A 23,072-nucleotide genomic window follows, 5' to 3' on the forward strand; every position below is an offset into this window, starting at 1 on the left:
AGCAACCTCCTTTGAAGAAGACCGCAGAGCCCACCTCACTGACAAAAGACAAAGGAGGAAAAACCCAACACCCAACCCCGACCCACCAATTTTCCCCTGCAACCGCTGCAACTGTGTCTGCCTGTCCCGCATCGGACTTGTCAGCCACAAACGAGCCTGCAGCTGACGTGGACATTTACCCCTCCATAAATCTTCGTCCGCGAAGCCAAGCCAAAGAAGAAGAAAGAAAGATAATTTTTTACATCAGTTAAATTGAAATATTTTCAGCTTAATTTTTCAGATATATGTTTTAGATGTGGTCAAGAGATAGGTACTTTTTTTCATTCGACATGTACTTGTTCTAAGGTTAAAAGCTTTTGGTTGCAACTTAAATCATTTTTAGAACAGATATTAAAAATAAATTTACCCTTTGTTATTTTTGTTAGGAGATATTAAATCAATGGTTTTAAAATTGAAACGAAATATGTATCAAATTGAGTTTTTGCATTTATCATTGACAGTCTCTAAAAGTGCTTAGCTATTACATGGAAATCGGATTTAAATTTAGGGGTGAAAAGTTGGCAATAATGAAATGAGGGCCTGGATTCATTTAGAAAAGATCACAAATAATTTGAGAGATAAATATTCTTTTTTTATTAAAGTTTGGAGCCCTTACTTGAAAGCTATTGATGTTAAAAGTGTGAGGTCTCGGTCTGCTGCAGTGGATGTCTTCACTCCTGCAGCCTTTTTGGCTTTAGTTATACATTTTTAAGATTAAATAATATTCTCCCTTTCTTTCCTTGTAGTTGGGATAGGCTGGTTTTTTAATATATATATATATATATATATATATATATAATATAAAATGATTGATCGTATGATATTTGTACTTAGATGTAGTAATTATTGTTATGTTTGTGATGATTAATCTTAAAATATTAAAAAAACAGTGCTTCATTGCTTTTCTCATATTATGTCTTATGCCTTAGGAAAAAAGTTAGATATCATGTATTCAATTCATCGGTAAAATTTGAAGATACATGGCAACCTTTTATGTCTTTGTTTCATATGATGTAAATGTTTCTAATGTGATTAGATGTATACACTCTTCCAGATGGGATATAGTCTTACCTTTGTTTTTTGATTCATGGTATGAACCAAAAACGCATCGGGGTGGGGGGGGGGAAAGGGAAACAACAGTTTACACGGGCACGTGTTGTGGGGCATTTACATGGGGAAGTGCCTAATAGGGGTGATTGAGAAGAGTAGGGAAGTGTCCAGGGTGGGTGATTGAGGGGAGGGAATGTTTACACAGGGACATATTCAATGGGGGAGATTGAGGGGAAGGGATATTTATGCAGGGAAGTGCCCAGGGTGGGTGATTGAGGGGAAGGGGTGTTTACATGGGGATGTTTCCAGTGGAGGTGATTGAAGGGGAGGGATGTTTATACAGGGGAATGTCCAGAATGGGTGATTAAGGGGAGCCAGGTTTATGCGGTGCCATTTGCCAACCAGATTCAGCACAATAACAATGGGGAGGTAGCAGGGGCCCTTGTTTCAGATGGTTCTTGGGTTGTTTCTCATGCTCCACAGGTGTTGAATCCATTTCAGCCCATACCATTCTCATTTCCACAGCAGTTACTCAGATGAGAGTGCAGAGAAGGGAAAGGGCTTCGAGACGGAGGATCAGCTGAGGCAGCAGCTCCTTTCAGCAGCACTGAAGTCTGTTCCCAAGTTCGGCTGGTCAGTGGAGGCCATTGCAGAAGGAGCAAAGGTAAAAACTGTTTAAAGGTAATGAAAGCTGTGGCATCTTCGAGACAAAGCTGCTGCATAAACATAGTCTATGAATGGTTTTGCCACCTTTTGTTCAAGGTGGGGGGTGGGGGGGGCAACAGAAAGGAAGTTATAGACTGTTCAGCCTGACGTCAGTGGTTGGGTAGATGTTGGGGTCGATTGTCAATGAGTATTCGGAGGCTCATGACAGGATAGGCCAAAGCCAGTATAGTTTCCTTAAGGGAAAATCTTGCTTGATAAACATATTGGAATTGTTTGAGGAAGTGACAATATAAAGGAGATGCAGTGGATGTTGTATATTTGGATTTTCAGAAGGTTTTTGACCAGATGTCGCACATGATGCTAGATAAAATAAGAGCCCATAGAATAACAGAAAACACACTACCGAAGGTAGAGCATTGGCTAATTGGCAGAAAGCAGAGAGCTGGAATACAGGGATCATATTCTGGATGGCTGCCAGATACTAGTGGTGTTCCACAGGGGTCAGTGTAGGAACCACTTCTTTTTACAGTGTATATTAATGATTTGGATTATGAAATTATTTTGTGGCCAAGTTTACAGATGATACAAAGGTAAGTGGAGGGTAGGTAGTCTAGGGAAAACACCAAGGCTGCAGAAGGATTTGGGCAGATTAGGTTAAGGCTCTATAAGGTACTGGTGAAACCTCACAGTACTCCATTGTGAGCAGTTTTGGGCTCCTCATTTAAGAAAGGATGAGCTTATATTGGTGATTGTTCAAGGCTGATTCCAGGAAGGAAAAAGTTATATGAGCGTTTGACAGCTCTTGGCCTGTATTCATTAGAATTTAGGAGAATGAGAGATATAGAAAGGTTGTTTCCCAAGGTGGGTGAGTCTAGGACAAGTGGGCACAACTTCAGGATTGAAGGACGACCACTTCAAACGACATGCAGAGGAATTTCTTCAGGCAGAGGAATTTCTTCAGCCAGAAGGTGGTAAATCTGTGGAATTTGTTGTCACAGGCTGCTGTGGAGGCTAGTTCATTGGGTGTATTTAAGGCAGAGATTGATAGGTTCTGGGATAGCCAGGGCATTAAAGGTTATGGGAAGAAGGCCGGGCAGTGGGGCTGATTGAGGAAATGGATCAGCCCATGATTAAATGGTGGAGCGGACTCAATGGTCTGAAAAGCTATTTTTACACCTATGTCTTATAGTCTTGCCTCTTACCCCTTGAATCATCTGCACACAGGGCACATTAAGAAGAGGGCACTTGTCCTAGCTTGGCAGAGGATCAGAACCTCTCTCAGCTCTGACAGCCTTGCCTCATAAGACACTATGATCCAATCCAATCCAATCCAGGTAAATCTGATAAATCTTCTCTGCACCCTCTCCAAAGTTTCCATATCTTTCTTGTAATGTGGGATCCAGAACTGAACATAATATTCCAAGTGTGGTCTAAGCCAAGTTTTACAGAGCCACAACATAACCTCATGGCTCTTGAATTCAATCCCCCAACTAATGGCCAGCATTTCATTAGCCGTCTTAACTATCCCATCAACCTGCTCAGGAACCTTTCATTTTGGAAAATTTTATTTAAGAATTTTACAAAATATTACAAAAAAAAGAAAATATAAGATACAAATACAGATATATAAAAAGAAGGAAAAGTATTTTTTAAAAATACTGATAATGATGATAACCCACCCCCCTCCCTCCCTCTACTAACTACATCATCTTGACTCCCTCCCTCACCCCTCGGAGCCTTAAAAATAATATACATTTAAAATTAATTAATCAATGTGCCAACTCATTACATAACTCTTACTTAAGATCAATAATCATACAATCCAAATATGAACTCCACATTTTAATAATAAAAGAATAATTATTTTGCAAATTGTAAGTTATTTTTTCCAAATATAAACACGATTGCAATTCATTATACCATCTTTGTAGATTCAATTCCACAACATTTTTCCAAGTTATCGCTATGCATTGTCTTGCAACTGCTAATGCCAAATGTGGCTTATCAACCAATCCCAAAGTAACAGCATTTATATATCCCAGTAAACACATAATTGAATCCATTTGCAAATCGATTGTAAATAAATCTCTCAAAAATTTAATAACTTTTTTCCCAAAAAAGTTTAACTTATTTACATGTCCATACACAATGCACAGAAGTACCTGTCTTTCTCCGCATCTAAAACACAAATCTGTTGGTCTAAATCCCTGCTCAGCAACCTTGAGATAGCAATGCATTTGGATGCCAAGGGCCCTCTGTTCTTCCACAATGTTAAGAATGAACCAAGTTTGACCTTCAGAAATGCATCACTTATCCAGATTAAACTCCATCTGCCACTTTTCTACCCAAATCTCCTTTCTCACCACCTTCAATACTATCCACAACACAAGATCACAAAATAAAGGAATAGAAGTAGACCACTTGGCCCATCAAGTCTGTTCCTCAACTCTACCCTAAGCTGAACTATGCTCACACCTAGTTCCAATTGCCAGCCTTTTCCCCATATCCCCTGCAGGTATAAATTGGGATGACATTTTTGCAGGGAAATGTACTATGGAGATGTGGTCGGTGTTTAGGGATCTCTTGCAGGTTGTTAGGGATAACTTTGTCCTGGTGAGGCAGAGAAAGAATAGTAAGGTACCAAGAGAGGTGGAAAATCTAGACAGGTGGAAGAAAGTAGCCTACATGAGGTTTAGGCAGATAGGTCTCTTGAGGAATGTAAAGTAGCAAGAAAGGAGCTTAAGAGGGGGAAGTGGAAAGCAAGAAAGGGACATGAGATGGCCTTGTTGAGTAAGGTTAATGAAAACCCCAAGACATTCTTCTCTTATGTGAAGAACAGAAGGATGACAGGAGTGAAGGTAGGCCCAATTAGAGAGAAAGATGGGAAGATGTGCCAGGAGGCTTTGGGTAAGATCCTCAATGAATACTACTTACTCTTCAGTATTCACCAAGAAGAGGATCCTTGATGATGAGGACAATATGGATAGGGTAAATGTTCTAGAGCATGTTGATATTAAGAGAGAGGATGTGTTGGAGCAGTTAAAATGCATTAACCATATAACCATTTACGGAGCAGAAACAGGCCATGTTGGCCTTTCGAGTCCGCACCGGTTCACTGATTTTGTGTGCCCTCTAATGGTCCCGTTCTTCTTCTTCTTAACCAGGGTCTCAATATCTCTTGAAAACCAAGGTTCCATACACCTTCCGTACATCTTACCTGTAATTCAGATCCTTTATATAAAAAAGTTAGACAGAGTTTAATTAAACAGGTCTTAGATAATTCTTAGATAATTCTAACAGAATTCTAACAATGATTAAGTGTATTTTATAGAGCAAATATAAAAATACATAACCATTTCGGGCTCAAGCCTTTTCTCTTCACACCTTGATGAGGGGCTCAAGGTCAAAACATACTGCACTCCTTTTCAGGTATTTTTTTTAAAATTTATTAATTTAGTTGTTGAACTTGTACACCAGCATTAATTGCAAAGGAGAGCATTGACAAATTCTCCCATACTCCAACTCCATGCAAATGAGACAACCACTGAAAGCTAGATCTCTAACAACAATGAAACAGAATATAACAGGGGGATCATGAGTCTAATGGCTTGCTGCCGGGACAACAACCTGTCCCATAATGTCAGCAAGACATAGGACCTGGTCATTGACCTCCAAAAGAGGAGTGGAGCTCACTCTCCTGGCTGCTCCACGAGGCAAGGAAGGAGATTGCTGAGCCCCAGGCTAGCACCTTTGTGTCCTTGTTATCCATGGAAATGGTACTGGAAGATTGGAGGATAGCAAATGTTGTCCCCTTGTTCAAAAAATATAGTAGGGAAAGTCCAGGTAATTATAGTAAGTGAGCCTTACATCTGTGGAGCACAAGTGTTGGAAAGGATTCTTAGAGATAGGATCTATGGGCATTTAGAGAATCTTGGTCTGATCAGGGTCTGCCAACGTGGCTTGGTGAAGGACAGATCATGTCTCACAGCCTGATAGAGTTCTTTGAGGAGGTGACTAGACTTATTGCTGAGGGTAGTGCAGTGGATGTGGTCTACGTGGATTTTAGTAAGGCATTTGATAAGGTAGGCTTATTCAGAAAGTCAGAAGGCATGGGATCCAGGGAAGCTTGACCATGTGGATTCAGAATTGGCTTGCCTATAGAAAGCAGAGTGTTTTGGTGGAGGGAGTATATTCGGAATGGGAGGTTGTGTCTCATGGAGTTCCTCAAGGATCAGTTTTAGGATCTCTGCTTTTCATGATTTTTATAAAATCTATACGACCTGTATGAGGAGGTAGAAGAGTAGGTTGGCAAGTTTGCAGACAATGCAAAGATTGGTGGTGTTGTGGATAGTGTAGGGGATCGTAGAAGATTGCAGAGAGACATTGATAGGATGCAGAGCTGAGCTAAGAAGCGGCAGATGGAATTCGATCTGGAGAAGAGTGAGGTGGTACACTTTGGAAGGACAAACTCCAAGTTAACGGTAGAATTCTTGACAGATTGGAAGAGCAAAGGGATCATGACCACAGATCCCTGAAAGTTGCCTCACAAGTGGACAGGGTACTTAAGAAAGCTTAGTTAAGAAAGCTTTCATAAGTTGAGAGATTGAGTTTAAAATTCACGAGGTAATGATGCAGCTCTAAAAAACTCAGGTTAGACCACACGGAGCACTGTGTGCAGTTCTGGTTGACTCATTATATGAAAGATATGCAAGTGTCGGAAAGGATGTAAAGTTGATTTACCAGGATTCTACCTTGTTTAGAGTATGCATTGTGAGCAGAGTGCTGTAGTGCTCTATGAACTATATTCCTCTTCTTTGTCCAAGTAATTTATAAAAGTTTCAAAGTGCAGAGGTCCAGAATAGATCCCATTGGTCACTGACCTCCAGGCAGAATAAGCTTCATCTACTACTACCCTCTGCTTTTTGCAGTCAACCCCATTCTGAATCCACACAACCAAGGTTCTGTGGATTCCCATGTATCATGATTTTTTGAATGAGTCTCCCATGGGCAATCTTGTCAAATACCTTACTAAAATCCATATACATCACATCTACCACCTTAACCTCATCAATTACTTTTGTCACTTCCTCAAAACACTTTATTGGGTTCGCGAGGCATGACCTGCTCCTCATAAAGTAATGCTGACTCTCCCTGAGAAGACATAATACTCATAAAATTCTCTCCAGTAATTTCCCCATCTCTGACATAAGGCAATCATCTAAAATTCCCAGGATTCTCCCTATTCCCTTTTTTAAACAAGGGGACTATAGTTACCATTCTGCAATCCTTTTGTACCTCCCCTGTAGCCAGGGAGGATACAAAGATCATTGCCAACACCAGAGCAATCTCTTCCATTGCTTCCTGTAGTAACCTGGGGTGTATCTCACCCAGTCGTGGGAATATCAATCTGAATGTTTTTAAGAAGTTCCAGGACTATTTCTTTCTTAACCTCAACATGCTCCAGCTGTTCTATGCTAACCTCACATTGACCAAGGTTCCTCACTGGTGAACACTGAAGCAAAGTATTCATTTAGGACCTCCCCTAGCTCCTGTGCCTCTAGGCACATGTTGCCTCCTTTAGACATAAGTGGTCCCACCTAGTCATACTTCCATTCTTCATGTATGCATAGAATGACTTTGGGTTTTCCTGAATCCTTCTTGCCAAGGTTTACTCATGCCCCCTTCTAGATATCCTAAGTCCTTTCTCAAGTTCCTTTCCAGATACAATGTAATTCTCATGAGCCTTTTTGTCTTTTGTAACCATCGTAAGCTTCCTGCTTCCTCTTAAATAGCTCTCTCAGCTCTTTGGTCAACCATGATTCCTTTATACTATCATCTTGTCCCTCTCTCAGTGGGACAAACCAGTCCAAATCCCCATGCAAGTGGTCCCCAAACATCCTCCACATTATTCATGAGAATGTATATTCCTAATTTACTCTCCCCATTTCCTCACTAATGCGTTTATAATTAGCCCTTCCCCAATGAAACAATTTACCATTTTATCTACTCCTTTCCTTGTCCACAGCGATACTAGAGGTCAGGGTGTTGTAGTCACTTTCGAATGTTAAATGAGTGGTGGGAGAAAATTAACATGCATTCTTTCTGTCTGAGGTGTTGGAGCTGTCACCAGCAATCATTGGGATGTTTGGTCACAGTCCAGGCGAATTGGTTCTGCACTTCATCACCCATTGCAATCGCCAGCTCTCCCAGGCACTCACTGAGCAACACCAACGGGTTCAACTGGGGCAGGAAGAGTAAGTATAAAACCAGAGAGCACTCTTTTGTGCTAGAGGCAGCTTCAGATGGATGAGGGCTACAGAGACCTGACCCTTGATCAGCCAGAGTAATGTGTGTGTGAGAGAAAGAGAGAGTGAGAGTGAGAGTGAGAGTGAGAGTGAGAGTGAGAGAGAGAGAGAGTGAGAGAGAGAGAGAGTGAGAGTGAGAGTGAGAGTGAGAGTGAGAGTGAGAGAGAGAGAGTGAGAGACACACACACTGTCTCATATATATAAACCATATAACAATTACAGAAACAATTGTCAATATCATTAATATCATTATCAGCAATATTAACATTATTTACATTTCATATTTGTTAATTCCAAATAGTCATCTCATAGAGTTTGTTCTTCTTATCCTCTTCCCCCACCCCCCACCCCACTCCCCAACATTGAACACTTAACACCAAACTAATTATACGTACACACAATAACCAAAACACTCACGACAAAGGTACAAAACATATTGGGGGGGCGGGGTTATGGTTTTATTGCATTGCGGCTGTCTTCCTTTTTTTGTGGCTTTCCCTGGTTACAATGGGATGGAGCCCCTCTGCTCCCACGCCAGTTCGGTAGATTAGGAAAGTAGGGTAGGGTGGTGAGGGACGATTGTCCATACTACAGTTGTGCCCCTATGTAATTAAAATAGAGTTTCCAGACCTTCAAAAAGGAGCTGTATTGTTTCCTTAGGTTGTACGTAATTTTCTCCATGTGTTCCAGCATTCAATGTTCAAGTAGGACTTGGACTTCCAGGCAACTGCTATGTACCTCCTGGCTACCGCCAAGGCAATCAGGACAAATAGAATTTGAAATTTGGACAGATTCATTGTAAGCCTAACATCCATTATGTTTCCCAACAGGAAGAGCTTTGGGTCCTATGGGAATTCTTTTCCTATGATTTATTTGCAGGGCTTTGCCCAATTCCACCCAAAAGGGTCTCACCTTGGCACCGGTCCGGTTGCGTGCACTTAAGTCCTTGTTGCAATGCCGCATTTAAAACATTGGCCGGATAATTCAGGTTTGGATCTATTCAATTTTTGTGGCATCAGTACAGGTGGCCTAGAAAATTGTATTGCACTGTTATGAGTCCAGAGGACCCCAAAACCCAGCAGCAATAGATATGCACCACGACAAAGGGTTACTTAAACAAAAGTTGCTTTTAATTATCTTTGAACATGAAAATAGAATCAAACTTTAACTTAACTCTATTGACTCACTCAACCTTCTTAACCCCCCTTCTAATTCTAAGTGCACATGTGTGTAATGTGTGTGAAAGTTCAGAAAAGTTCTTTGATTCACAGTTCAATCTCACTGGTTGCAGACAATGCTTATACTGTGCACAAAAGTTAACATTAATAAAGTTCACCAATCTTTGGTGCTTACCACTCAGAAGGGTTCTTGTTGGTTTTCAGAGAGAGAGTTTTTCTTGTTCCAGGACATCCACAACTTATTCCTTTTTAATCAGCCACTCCAGTGTCTTGCTGATGAAACTTGCCCCCTTCAGGGTTCTCCAGATGATAATCTCTTTCTTTCAGGTCACCACAGGGTTTCTTTCTGTTTCTACGATTCCAAGGGAAACACCAGACACCCAGTCCTCTCCTTTGACCAGGCCGTCTTCCAAAGCTTCCCAGCGTGTCCCTCTGGAACTGATGTCTCTGTCTCTCTCCTCTCTCTCACTCCCTCCAACTCAGGGAAAAGCCTGTTTTTTTTTCTCTGCTCTTTGCTTGTAAAGATCACATGACTTTTCAGACAGGAAAGGCTCTTTTTCAGACAGAGCTGCTACTGCCTGTTGTTACATTTGTTGTCTTTTGCAAATAACAGTCCATCATGAGACTCTGAGCAATTTTGCAAAAACTCGTGCAAACATTCTGTGTTTTGAAGTGTTTGTGTGTTACCCACTCCAACAAATCTTTCCCAATTTATCTCCCAAGTACCTCTATATACTCTATCATTATTCCCCCTTAAAGGAATTTTAACTAAACTGTCTTAGAATCACTAAAGATAACAATACACAATATATAACATGTCATAATGCAGTAACCCAATTTTGAGAGTATTTTTATACATGATCAATTTTAACATCTTGATAAAAAATCTATCACATTATTTATACCATATAACCATATAACCACTTACAGCATAGAACAGGCCAATTTGGCCCTACTAGTCCATGCCGTAGGAAATCCCCACCCTCCTAGTCCCACTGACCAGCACCCGGTCCATACCCCTCTAGTCTCCTCCTATACATGTAACGATCCAGTCTTTCTTTAAATGTAACCAATGATCCCGCCTCGACCACGTCTGCCGGACGCTCATTCCACATCCCCACCACCCTCTGCGTAAATAAATTTCCCCTCATGTTCCCCTTATAATTTTCCCCCTTCAATCTTAAACCATGTCCTCTAGTTTGAATCTCCCCCTTTCTTAATTGAAAAAGCCTATCCACATTTACTCTGTCTGTCCCTTTTAAAATCTTAAACACCTCTATCAAGTCCCCCCTCAATCTTCTACGCTCCAGAGAAAAAAGCCCCAGTCTGCACAACCTTTCCCTGTTACTCAGACCCTGAAATCCTGTCAACATTCTCGTGAACCTTCTCTGTACTCTCTCTGTTTTGTTTATATCTTTCCTATAATTTGGTGACCAAAACTGTACACAGTACTCCAAATTTGGCCTCACCAATGCCTTGTTCAATTTCATCATAACCTCCCTACTCTTGAATTCAGTACTCCGATTTATGAAGGCCAACATTCCAAATGCCTTCTTCACCACCCCATCTACCTGAGTATCAGCCTTGAAGGTACTATTTACCATCACTCCTAAATCCCTTTGTTGCTCTGCACTCCTCAATTGTCTACCATTCAATGTATATGACCTATTTAAATTTGCCTTTCCAAAATGTAGCACCTCACATTTATCTGTATTAAATTCCATCAGCCATTTCTCAGCCCACACCTCCAGCCTTCCTAAATCACCTTTTAATCTACAGTAATCTACCTCACTATCCACAACACCACCAATCTTTGTGTCATCCGCAAACTTGCTTATCCAATTCTCCACCCCTACATCCAGATTGTTAATATATATAACAAATAATAGTGGACCCAGGACCGAACCCTGAGGAACTCCACTAGTCACCGGCCTCCAATTGGACAAACAATTTTCTACCACTACTCTCTGACACCTCCCATCCAACCACTGCTGAATCCATTTCACTACCTCTTTATTTATACCTAATGCCTCCACCTTTTTTCCTAACCTCCTGTGGGGAACTTTGTCAAAAGCTTTCTTTTCTTTGGCTTGGCTTCGCGGACGAAGATTTATGGAGGGGGTAAATGTCCACGTCAGCTGCAGGCTCGTTTGTGGCTGACAAGTCCGATGCGGGACAGGCAGACACGGTTGCAGCGGTTGCAGGGGAAAATTTGTTGGTTGGGGTTGGGTGTTGGGTTTTTCCTCCTTTGTCTTTTGTCAGTGAGGTGGGCTCTGCGGTCTTCTTCAAAGGAGGTTGCTGCCCGCCGAACTGTGAGGCGCCAAGATGCATGGTTTGAGGCGATATCAGCCCACTGGTGGTGGTCAATGTGGCAGGCACCAAGAGATTTCTTTAGGCAGTCCTTGTACCTCTTCTTTGGTGCACCTCTGACACGATGGCCAGTGGAGAGCTCGCCATATAACACGATCTTGGGAAGGCGATGGTCCTCCATTCTGGAGACGTGACCTACCCAGCGTAGTTGGATCTTCAACAGCGTGGATTCGATGCTGTCAACCTCTGCCATCTCGAGTACTTCGATGTTAGGGATGAAGTCGCTCCAATGAATGTTGAGGATGGAGCGGAGACAACGCTGGTGGAAGTGTTCTAGGAGCCGTAGGTGATGCCAGTAGAGGACCCATCAACTTGCCCACCACAGACGTCAGACTTACAGGCCTATAATTCCCAGGTTTGCATTTGGACCCTTTCTTAAACAGAGGAACCACATGTGCCACCCTCCAATCCTTTGGCACCATCCCTGTGGCCAGTGACATCCTAAATATCTCTGTTAATGGCCCCACTAACTGTCCACTAGCCTCCCTGAGTGTCCTAGGGAATATTTTGTCCGGTCCGGGAGATTTATCCACCTTTATCTTTTTTAAACACAGCCATAACTACCTCCTCGGTTATCCTTATATGCTTCATGACCTCCCCACTATTTTTCTTTACTTCAACTGGTTCAACATTTTTTTCCCTAGTGAATACCGAGGCAAAGAAATCATTCAAAATTTCCCCCATTTCCTCAGACTTCTCACTCAGCCTACCCTCGCTATCTACAAGGGGTCCAATTTTATCTCTCACTAATCTTTTACTTTTAATGTACTTATAGAAACCCTTTGGATTTATTTTTACTCTGTCAGCCAAAACCTCTTCATGCCTTTTTTTGGCCTTTCTAATTTCTTTCTTAAGATTCCTTCTACACTCCTTGTAGTCCACCTTCAACTTCTCAGCTCCCTGCTCTTTATACTTCTTGTACACCTCCCTTTTTCTCCTTACCAAATTTCCAATATTCCTCGAAAACCAAGCCTCCCTATGACTTCCAGCCTTTCCTTTGATCCACACTGGGACATAACTACTCTGTACCCTCAAAATTTCTTTTTTGAATATCCTCCATTTTTCATTAACATCCTTACCTGAAAATATCCTGCCCCACTCAATACTCCCCAAATCTCTTCTTATTCCTTTGAAATTTGCTCTTTTCCAATCCAGAACCTCAACTTTAGGCCTCTCCTTGCTCTTCCCTAAAACTACCCTAAAGCTAACAGAATTATGATCACTAGACCCAATTGGTTCTCCAACATTAATGTCCGCTACCTGATCTAGCTCGTTCCCTAACAGGAGATCCAGTATTACACCGTCCCGAGTCGGTTCTTCTACTAACTGATTTAGAAAACAATCCCGAGCACATTTAATGAACTCCAGCCTATCCAGCCCTCTAACCGTATGGATATCCCAATCAATGATTTTCACGCATATACGTTATCTCCCTACAAATTTGTTCCTCTAATTTTCTTGGCCCATTTGGTTGTCTGTAATACACCCCTATTAGCACACTCTTGCCTCCTCCACCCCTCAATTCCACCCAAACAGCCTCACTAGTCGATCCCTCCATACCATCCTGCCACCTCACGGCAGTAATGTCCTCCTTAACAAGCAGAGCAACTCCTCCTTTTTTACCCCCTGATCTATCACATCTAAAACAAATGTATCCTGGAATAGTAAGTTGCCAGTCCTGCTCCTCCTGTAGCCAGGTCTCACTAATTGCCACAATATTGTGACCCCAAGTATCTATCCATGCTCTCAGCTCATCTACCTTGTTCACTATGCTTCTTGCATTAAAATATATGCATCTCAGAGAATGACCCTCTCTTTTTTACCTTCTACCCTAATCTCCATCCTACCTTTGTTATCTTTTTTATTCCTATCTAGGTGGCCATACTCCCTTGACTCTGCTCTCACACTCTGTTCCCCACCCCCCTGCCAAACTAGTTTAAACCTTCCCCCACAGCTCTAGCAAATCTGCTTGCCAGCACATTGGTCCCCCTCCAGTTCAAGTGGAGTCTGTCTCTTTTGTACAGGTCCGACCTTCCCCAGAAGAGATCCCAATGATCCAGAAATCTTATCCCTTGCCCCCTGCACCATCTCTTTAGCCACGCATTCATCCTCCATATCCTCCAATTTCTACCCTCACTAGCTCGTGGCACGGGCAGCAATCCAGAGATTACTACCTTGGAGGTCCTGTTTTTTAACTTGCTACCTAATTCTACATAATCCTGTTTCAGGACCTCATCCCCACTTCTAACTAAGTCATTGGTCCCCACATGGACCATGACTTCTGGTTGTTCTCCTTCCCCTTGCAGAATGCTATGTACTCGATCAGAGATACCCCTGACCTTGGCACCAGGGAGGCAACATACCAACCCGGATCCCCGATTTCATCCCACAAAGCTTCTATCTGTCCCTCTGACTAATGAGTCCCCAACTACAAGAATCCTATTCTTATCCTTCTTTCCCTTCTGAACCTCAGGGGCAGCCCCTGTCCCAGATACCTGACCTCCACGACTCGTCCTTGATAGGCTGTTCCCCTCCAGCAGTATCCAAAGCCGAATACATGTTGCTGAGGGGCACTTCCACAGGGGTACTCTGCACTGGCGCTCTCCCTCCTTTCCTCACAGTCACCCAATTCCCTGACTCCTGCCTTCTAGGGATGACTGTCTCCCTGTAACTCTTCTCTATCACTACCTCTGCTTCCCTTATGATCCTCAGTTCATCCAATTGAGGCTCAAGCTCCCTATCACGGTCACTCATTATATGCAATTAGATGCACCTTTTGCAGGTGTAGTCATCAGGAACAGCTGTGCAGTCTCTGATTTCCCATATCCCACAATTGGAGCACTTAACTACCCCAACTGACTCCATTTCCTCCTTTCTTACTTAGCCTTCTTAGCCCCTGCTCACCGAAGTCCCTCGAGCCAAAGTCCCCACTCCTTCACTGGGCCACTCACTCACTGCGCCGCTCCCTCCTTTTCTACCTCTGATAAGATTAATTTGCAGATTATATTCCTGTAATATTAAACTCCAGTTTAACAATATTCTGTTTTTATTCTTTATTTATTCAAAAACACCAGATGATTCTGGTTAGTGAATATCACAATTGGATCATGAGAAGTACCAAGATATACGTCAAAATTTTGCAGAGCAAATATGATAGACAACAGTTCTTTTTCAATAATGTTCTTTTGATGAACATTAATTTTTTTTTGAAAAGTAGGCAACTGGATGGTCAATTTCATTATGCTTTTTGCATTAAAACTGCACCTGCTGCTCCCTCACTGGCATTCTCTGCTAAAGAAAATGGTTTGTCAAAATCAGGATATTTTAACACAGGGCAATGGCATAGCATCTCATTTAATAATTCCAAAACTGTCTGACAAACACAAACTTCTCCCCTTTCTTCAAAAGGTTGGTTAAAGGAAGAGCAACCTCAACAAAATTTCTGCATTATTTCCCATAATATCCTGCCATTCCAAAAATCCTTCTCAGTGCTTTCTTGCCATTGGGAATAGGAAATTCAGAAATTGCATACACCTCCGCTTGAATAGGTACAACATTGTCAAGGCCAACTACATAAGCCAAGTGTGTTACTATGGCATTTGCAAATTGACTCTTTGCTAAATTAACAGTTAAGTTTGCTTTGGATAATCTTGCAAACAATTTGATCATTTCCCTTAGATGTTCTTTCCATGTGTCATTTTTTGTTACCAAGTCATCAATATAAACATCTGTAAGTGTTAACGCTTAGATTACCGAATTAATCATCCTTTGGAATGTTGCAGGGGCTTTTTTTTTAAACTTTATTTATTCGTTCAAAAAACAAATAGTACATAACATATACAACAATTAACCATAAACATGAACGTTATTTTTTATATATAGAAAAAGAAAAGAAAAGAACCCTCCCCCCCTTCAGCCAACTCTCCTAAGGAGAGCCATAAAGAAAGAAAAAAGAAAAAATATTAAGGAAAAATTAAACATACATATTAAGATCTAATCAACATAAATTGAAATGTAAATATTCTGAGTATAACAACCACTTATTAATAAAAACTATAGTTATCACGCAAAACATATGTAATTTTTTCCATTATTAAACAATATTTTATCTCGTTATGCCATCTATTAATATCAATCATATTTGTATCTTTCCACGTACTAGCAATGCATTTTTTCGCTAGAGATAAAGCTAAATATACAAAAACAAGTTGAAATTTATCTAATCCTAAACCTTTCAGAGGTTGCAAACTACCCAGTAAAAATACTGTCGGATCTAAAGGTATTTTAATCTTATACAGGTATTCTAAAAACAATTGAATTTTCTTCCAAAATGATTGTATGACCAAACAGCATGAAAAAAAAAGTTCCAACAGAATTACAACATCTAAAATACAAATCTGATTCATGAAAACCATACTTTTTTTAATTTTTCAGGTGTTAAGTATAATTGATGTAGAAAATTATAGTTAATCATTGCACAACGTGCATTTATCAATCTAGTTACACTGTCATAACAAATATCTAACCAATCATCCTCGGAAAAAATAAAACCAATATCTGCTTCCCATTTACTTTTAGATTTATCCCAACCCTTTTTATCCATACCATCCTGTAGTATTTGATACATAACTGAAATATAACCCTTCTCTGGTACCTTCATAAGAAAAGTCTCAAATTCAGTCATTTCAGGTAAAATCGTATCTCTACCAAATGTACGTTTTACCAAAGATCAAATTTGATGATAAAGAAACAGAGATCTTATCAATACCAAAACTGTCCCTCATCTGATTAAAAGATAAAAATTTACCCTCTTTAAAACAATCTCCTAAGTTTTCCACACCTTTAAATCTCCAATGTAATAAACTTCGATTATGTATTGAAAAAAAAGTTGATTATACAACGGAGTCAAAGCTGATAAATCACCCCTAGAGCTTATGATTTTATTTTCCTTAATCCTTAACTTCATTAAATGTTTTAATATAGGCACATTATGTTGCTGTAACAAATTTATATTCCATCTAAACAAAAATTGATGTATTTCAAATTCAGAAATATTTGCCATCTCAATTTTGGCCCAACTAGGAGGCCATTCCAAATCCATCAATGAACTAATAAATTTAGGTTGGGCTACTTCATAATAATTTTGACAATGTGGTAAACGTTGTCCCCCTAGGTCATATTTCCAAGTTAATTTATTCAAGGCTACTCTCGAAAATTTACCTCTCCATATAAACTCAAATTTATTCAAATCTCAAAAAAAATATTATCAAGTAAATACAGAATAGATCAAAATAAATATTGCATACACAGAAAAATATTCATCTTAAATGTATTTATCCTACCCAATAAATTAAGAGGTAAATCTTTCCATTTAATCAAATCAGTTTTAATTTTTTTTATTAACAGAATATAATTTAATTAATATAAAGATTGATAATTAACATTAAAAATTATACCCAAATATTTAATTCGATCAGTCCATTTCAAATTAATAATATTCTTATAAACTGAATAATCTCCTTCACTTACCGGTAATATTTCACTTTTTTCCCCAATTAACTTTATATCCAGAAAGACATCCATATTGTATTAAACACTCCTTCAAGTGCAAAAGTGACTGAGCTGGATTTGTTAAATACACCAATACATCATCAGCAAATAAATTAATTTTATACTCCTCATCTAAAACTTTCATACCTTGTATCTGTGTATTTTGTCTTATCAGCTGTGCTAAAGGTTCAATCACTAACGCAAACAAAGCTGGTGATAAAGGACAACCTTGACAAGTTGATCGAGTCAATTTAAAAGGTTCCGAAATCAAGCCATTCATCAATACTCTAGCTACCAGTTTACTATATAAAGCCTTAATCCAACCAATAAAGAAAGGACCAAACTTAAATTTCTCCAGAACTTTAAACAAAAAATTCCACTCAACTCTATCAAATGCTTTTTCTGCATCTAAAGATATCACCATCGGATGATCTAAAAGATTGTCGAAATCTATTAATCAAACTAATCACATGCAGAATATTATCTGAAGCATATCTATTCTTTATAAAACCTGTTTGATCCATATGAATCAACTTAGGTAAAAATTTAGCCAATCTATTCGCTAAAATTTTGGCTATTATTTTATAATCTACATTTAACAACGAAATTGGTCTATATGAAGATACTTTCAAAGGATATCTATCTTTTTTTGGGAGTACTGTAATTAAAGCACTAGAACAAGACTCAGGTAATTCATAATGTTCTCCAACTTGACCTAATACATCCCCAAACACTAGAAAAATCATCATAAAAGATTTTATAAAATTCAACCGAAAATCCATCATCACCAGGCGATTTACCATTCGGGATTCTATCATAGCCATTTTAATTTCCGAATCCGTAAATGGTTCTTCCAACTCCTGTATATCTGCATCCTCTCATATCGGTAAATTCAACTGTGATAAAAAAAGACCAGTCGATTCAGTTTCTGATTTTTCTTCAGATATTTATATATATATATATATATATATATATATTTATATTTATATATATATATATATATATATATATATATATCATTATAAAATGAACAAAATTCATCATTAATCTCACGAGGTTTGTAACTGATAAGAGAATTCCATCTAACAGCATTAATAGTCCTCGAAACCTGTTCTTTCTTTAATTGCCACGCCAATACCTTGTGTGCTTTCTCTCCCCATTCATAATACCGTTGTTTAGTCTTATTAATCACACATTCAAATTGATAAGATTGCAAAGTATTATATTCCAATTTCAACCTAGATAATTCTATTTTCTGATCTTCTGTAGCATCTTTCTGAAATTCCTTTTCTAACTTATCAATCTGTTTCTCTAATTCAAGACTCTGATTTAATTGATTCTTTTTTTATTTTGAGGTATAACTAATTATTTGTCCTCTCAAATAAGCTTTCATAGCATCCCATAGTACAAACTTACTTTGAACAGAATTAGAATTTTCTTTCAAAAAAAGTAATTTGTTTTTTCAAAAAATCAATAAATCCCGTATTTTTAATAACATTGTATTAAACCTCCAATGATAGACCACTTGAATTTTCTCAGAAGTTGCGTATGTAAAGTATAACAAAGAATGATCTGAAATCACCCTACTTTTATATTTCGCTTGTTGTATTTTCCCTTATCAATGTGTCGATACTAAAAAAAAGTCAATCCTTGAAAACGATTCATGTCTAGATGAATAAAAGGAGAAATCTTTCTCTGTCGGATTAAGATGTCTCCAAATATCTACTAAATTAAGATCTTTCATCAACGCTTGAACCTGAATTGCCATCTTAGATTTCTTAACTTTCTTCGGAGATTTATCTAATAAAGGTTCCAAAACACAATTAAAATCACCACCAACTAAAATATTATCATTAGCCTGGCCCAGATATAAAAATGAATCTGAAATAAAATTGGGGCATAAATATTAAGTAAAGTCCAAAATTCACTAAAAATCTAACAATTCAATTTAAGAATACATCCTGCCTTTTCCTCCATTGATTGTAATTGAAAAGATAAATTTTTATGTATCAAAATTGCTACACCATTATCCCTGGAATTAAATGAAGAAGAATATACATGCCCAACCCAGTCCCTCTTTAATTTCATACTTTCTTTGACATTCAAATGTGTTTCTTGTAAAAAAGCAACATCAATTTTCATTTTCTTAATATAAGCCAAGACTCGCTTAATCGGACTGTTTAAACCTCGAACATTAAAAGTAGCAAACCTCAACTTTGACATATCCACTATTATTACTAAATACCAATAATATCTTTATATGAAAACTCAAATCAACGTATATAGGCCCTCCAATAGGAGAAAAAAAACTCAAATTAAAAGCTAACTAACTAAAATGAAAATAAATTAAAAAAAAAAATCCCCCCCCCCCAAAAAATCTACCAATCCCTAAAGAAAAATTGGGTGTTGGTCACTAGTAAAGAACTTAGAGCAAATCTCTCCCTCCCCAGCCGAACAATGAATAAAATCAAAATATCTTAATAACATAAAAAGTAAAAAATGAATAAGAAAATTCTTCCATTCATCCAAGAGATTCCAAACTCGGAGATCCCATTTCAGAAGAAGTTGGACTCTTTCCATGCCCGTTTTTCCCATTTCTGCCATTTCTTCCATTTCCAGAACAACCAGATTTTTCTTTAGGAAATAATGGTGGACTACGTCTTTGTCCTCTTATATCTGGCAATGAGTCAGCAAAAATCATTTCTTCACAATCATTCTTAAAAAAACGAAATTGATGGTCTCCATAAAACACCTTCAACACTGCTGGGTAGCGAAAAGTAGACTTATAACCTTTACGCCACAAAACTTCTTTAACTGGATTAAATCGACGTTGAATGACCTCTTGATTCAAATCAGGATTTTAAAAAAACTATTCTGAATCAATAACGGAGTTTGTCGTTGTCTCGCATTTTGCACTGCTAGTCGAAGTATTGCTTCTCTGTCCAAATAATTCAAACATCGAATTATTACAGGTCTCGGTGGTTGATCAGGTAAAGGTGTTCTTCTTAAAGCTCTATGAGCTCTTTCCAGTACCAAGCCTCCATTAAAAATTTCTTGCCCTAGGACTTGTGGGATCCAGTCTTTAAAAAAACAAAGAGGATCTTGTCCTTCCTTACCTTCTGGCAAACCAACTATTTTCACATTATTCCTTCTGCTTTGATTCTCCAAGTAGTCTATGTTCCTCTCTAACTCCTTCTCACGTTCTCGCAATTCTATAACTGATTTTTCAACCTTTTTCTGTGTTAGAAACCACTTGCTGTTTACATTCTAAAAAAAACAGACTGAAATTTTTTTAAATCTTCACAAGATGCTTCCACATGTGTTTTAACTATATTCAATTCTGAACTTATACTAGCATTCATTTAAGCCATCTCATTCATTAAAGGTTGAATGACAGCATTTAACTGCATACATTGTAGCTCAGAAAAGCTCAGCCCTGTTTTCTCTGACATAGTGGCAGAACCAGGTAACTACAACTCCTGCTGCAACTCAACGAAAGGCATTTTAGAGGTTTTGCTGCGGGTCTGGACTCCCAGTGACGGCACCCCGACTTCCTCAGGGGGTCGACACTGGTCTCCCCCCGCAGCTCGTTGTTTTTTCGCAAAATCACAGAGAAAATCGATATCTTCAGGTTGAAATGTTTCCTGATGCATTTCAAACAATGGAGTCGTCTTCCTGCGTGCTCCCTCCGTTAAAATCAAAAGGCTTCCAAAATCGGGATCCACTTCTTGGGAACACGCACCTTCCTCCAGAGAACGGGTAATTCCAGCGCCATCCTTCACTTGGTGAGTAGAAGACATTTTATTTTCAGCTCCCACAGGCAGTCTTTGAGGTTTAGATGCTGAAGAAATTAAACCTGAAGCTGTAACAAGTTGTTTAGGCCCCAAATCTTCAACACTTCAAAAATGTAGCTTCTTCTGCACTTGAGGTTTAATCTTTTTACCATTAATGGCCATAATAGTTCCTTAATACTTTAAACTAAAATTTAAAAAGTTTAAACTTGAAAACAAAGGTTTAGAAAACAGGTACTTAAAAGTCCGGCCAGAGAGGTCGAGATTACATGTCTAGACTCTACTCCATCTTGCCACGTCCCCCGTTGCAGGGGCTTTTTCATGCCAATAGGTAACACATTGTTCTCATATAAACCGGATGGAGTTACAAAAGTCAAAATATTCTTTCCTCTCTCAGTTAAAGGCACACACCAAATCCAACTTAGTAAGAAATTTAATTTGCCAATTTTATCAATACAGTCATCTATTCTCGGAATAGGATAAGCATCAGTTTTAGTTACTGAATTAACCTTCCTGTAATCTTACAGAACCTAACAGTTCCATCTGGTTTTGGTACCAGAATACAAAGAGCACTCCAATCTGAGTTTGAAGGTCTAATAATACCATTTCTCAACATATATTCCACCTCCTGATTCATGATTTTACTCTTCTGAATGTTTAATCTACATGGGTGCTGTTTTATGGTATTTGCTTCTCCTACATCTACATCAAGGTAAATCACTGATGTTATTTTTGTAACATCAGGGAACAAATTTGTGTATTTCAAAAGTAATTCTTTCAACTTCTTCTCCTCTTGTAACTTAAGATGGCCTAACTTTTCTTCCAAATTTTCCAAAATTGCTGAGTTAGACAGTTGCACAGGAACCATGGTTTTTTTAAGGATACTCTCACAAGATTCTGTTTCCATAATCTGATTATCCATAACTTCCTCAATCCTGTCAACAACCAACACCTCAGATACAGATCCTTCTCAACTACCTCTATTCTCATAATAAGGTTTCAACATATTTATGTGACAAACCTGAGTTTTATTCCTTGTATCTGCAGTGTTAACAACACAGTTAACATCATTCAGTTTTGATTTAACTATGTATAGTACAGAAAATCTAGCTCTCAAAGGATTGTCGTGTGTGGGAAACAAAATCAAAACTTTACTTCCTGTCTTAAAATTCCTCACATGATCTTCAATGTCAAATAAATGCTTCATTTTACCCTGAGCCATTTCTAAATTCTCTTGAGTCAAAGTCCACACTTAAATTTTGAAACATAATCCAGCAATTTCAACTTCACATCCTCATTAATCCACTGTTCCTTTATCAACATTAATTATCCTCCAACCTGATGGCTGAACACAATTTTAAAAGGGTTGAAACCTAATGACTCCTGCACAGCCTCTCTTGGTGCAAATAACAATAAATGAATACCTTCATCTCAATCTTTTCCATTCTCCAGAAAATAAATACTCATCAAATTTTTAAGAGTAGAATTAAATAATTCCAAAGCTCCCTGAGTTTCAGAATGGTACGCGGATGAAGTGATCTGATAATCCCAACTCATAAACAAACTGCTGAAACATCCCAAACATAAAATTAGATCCTTGATCACTCTGGATCTCTTTTGGTAATTCAAAATTGTGAAAAATCTTTCCAGAGCTTTTACTACCGTTTTGGTTTTAATATTTGTTAATCGTATAGCCTCTGGAAATCTGAATGCTGTACACATAATTATTAATAAGTACTGATTCCCAGACTTAGTTTTAGGCAGGGGACATACACAATCTACAATAACCATTGTGAAATTTTCCCCAACAACAGGAAAAGGTTGTAATGGAGCTACTGGAGGACTCTGGTTAGGTTTCCCCACAACCTGACAACCTGACAAAAGTGACATGTCCGGCATCAATTTACAACATCCTTTCTCAAACCAGAAAAACTGTCTTAAAATCTTATTCATGGTTTTCTTTACACTAAGATGACAACCAAAAGGTGTACAGTGGGCTAGATTTAATATTTCCTTCCAGTAATTTTTAGGAACAACCACCTGATGAATCATACCCCACTCTTCATTGGCAGGAATATGAAGAGGTCTTCATTTTCTGATCAACAATTCACCTTTCAAGTAAC

The 23,072-nt window shown here is 38.7% G+C and overlaps 1 protein-coding gene across 2 annotated transcripts in view; it reads left to right on the plus strand.

Annotated features, from left to right (window-relative positions):
• The window catches only part of coq9 (coenzyme Q9 homolog (S. cerevisiae)), a 111,634-nt gene that overhangs the window by 36,787 nt on the left and 51,775 nt on the right, over positions 1-23,072 (plus strand). Inside the window, exons 3-4 of one of the 2 annotated variants that reach the window (XM_069894096.1) lie at positions 1,615-1,753; positions 7,867-8,009. In XM_069894096.1, coding sequence (XP_069750197.1) covers positions 1,615-1,753; positions 7,867-8,009 — 282 coding nt within the window. The remainder of the gene's footprint in view (positions 1-1,614; positions 1,754-7,866; positions 8,010-23,072) is intronic. The other variant, XM_069894106.1, reaches the window with a different exon arrangement.

This window comes from Narcine bancroftii, chromosome 1, assembly GCF_036971445.1.
Source record: "Narcine bancroftii isolate sNarBan1 chromosome 1, sNarBan1.hap1, whole genome shotgun sequence".
Classification (NCBI taxonomy): domain Eukaryota; kingdom Metazoa; phylum Chordata; class Chondrichthyes; order Torpediniformes; family Narcinidae; genus Narcine; species Narcine bancroftii.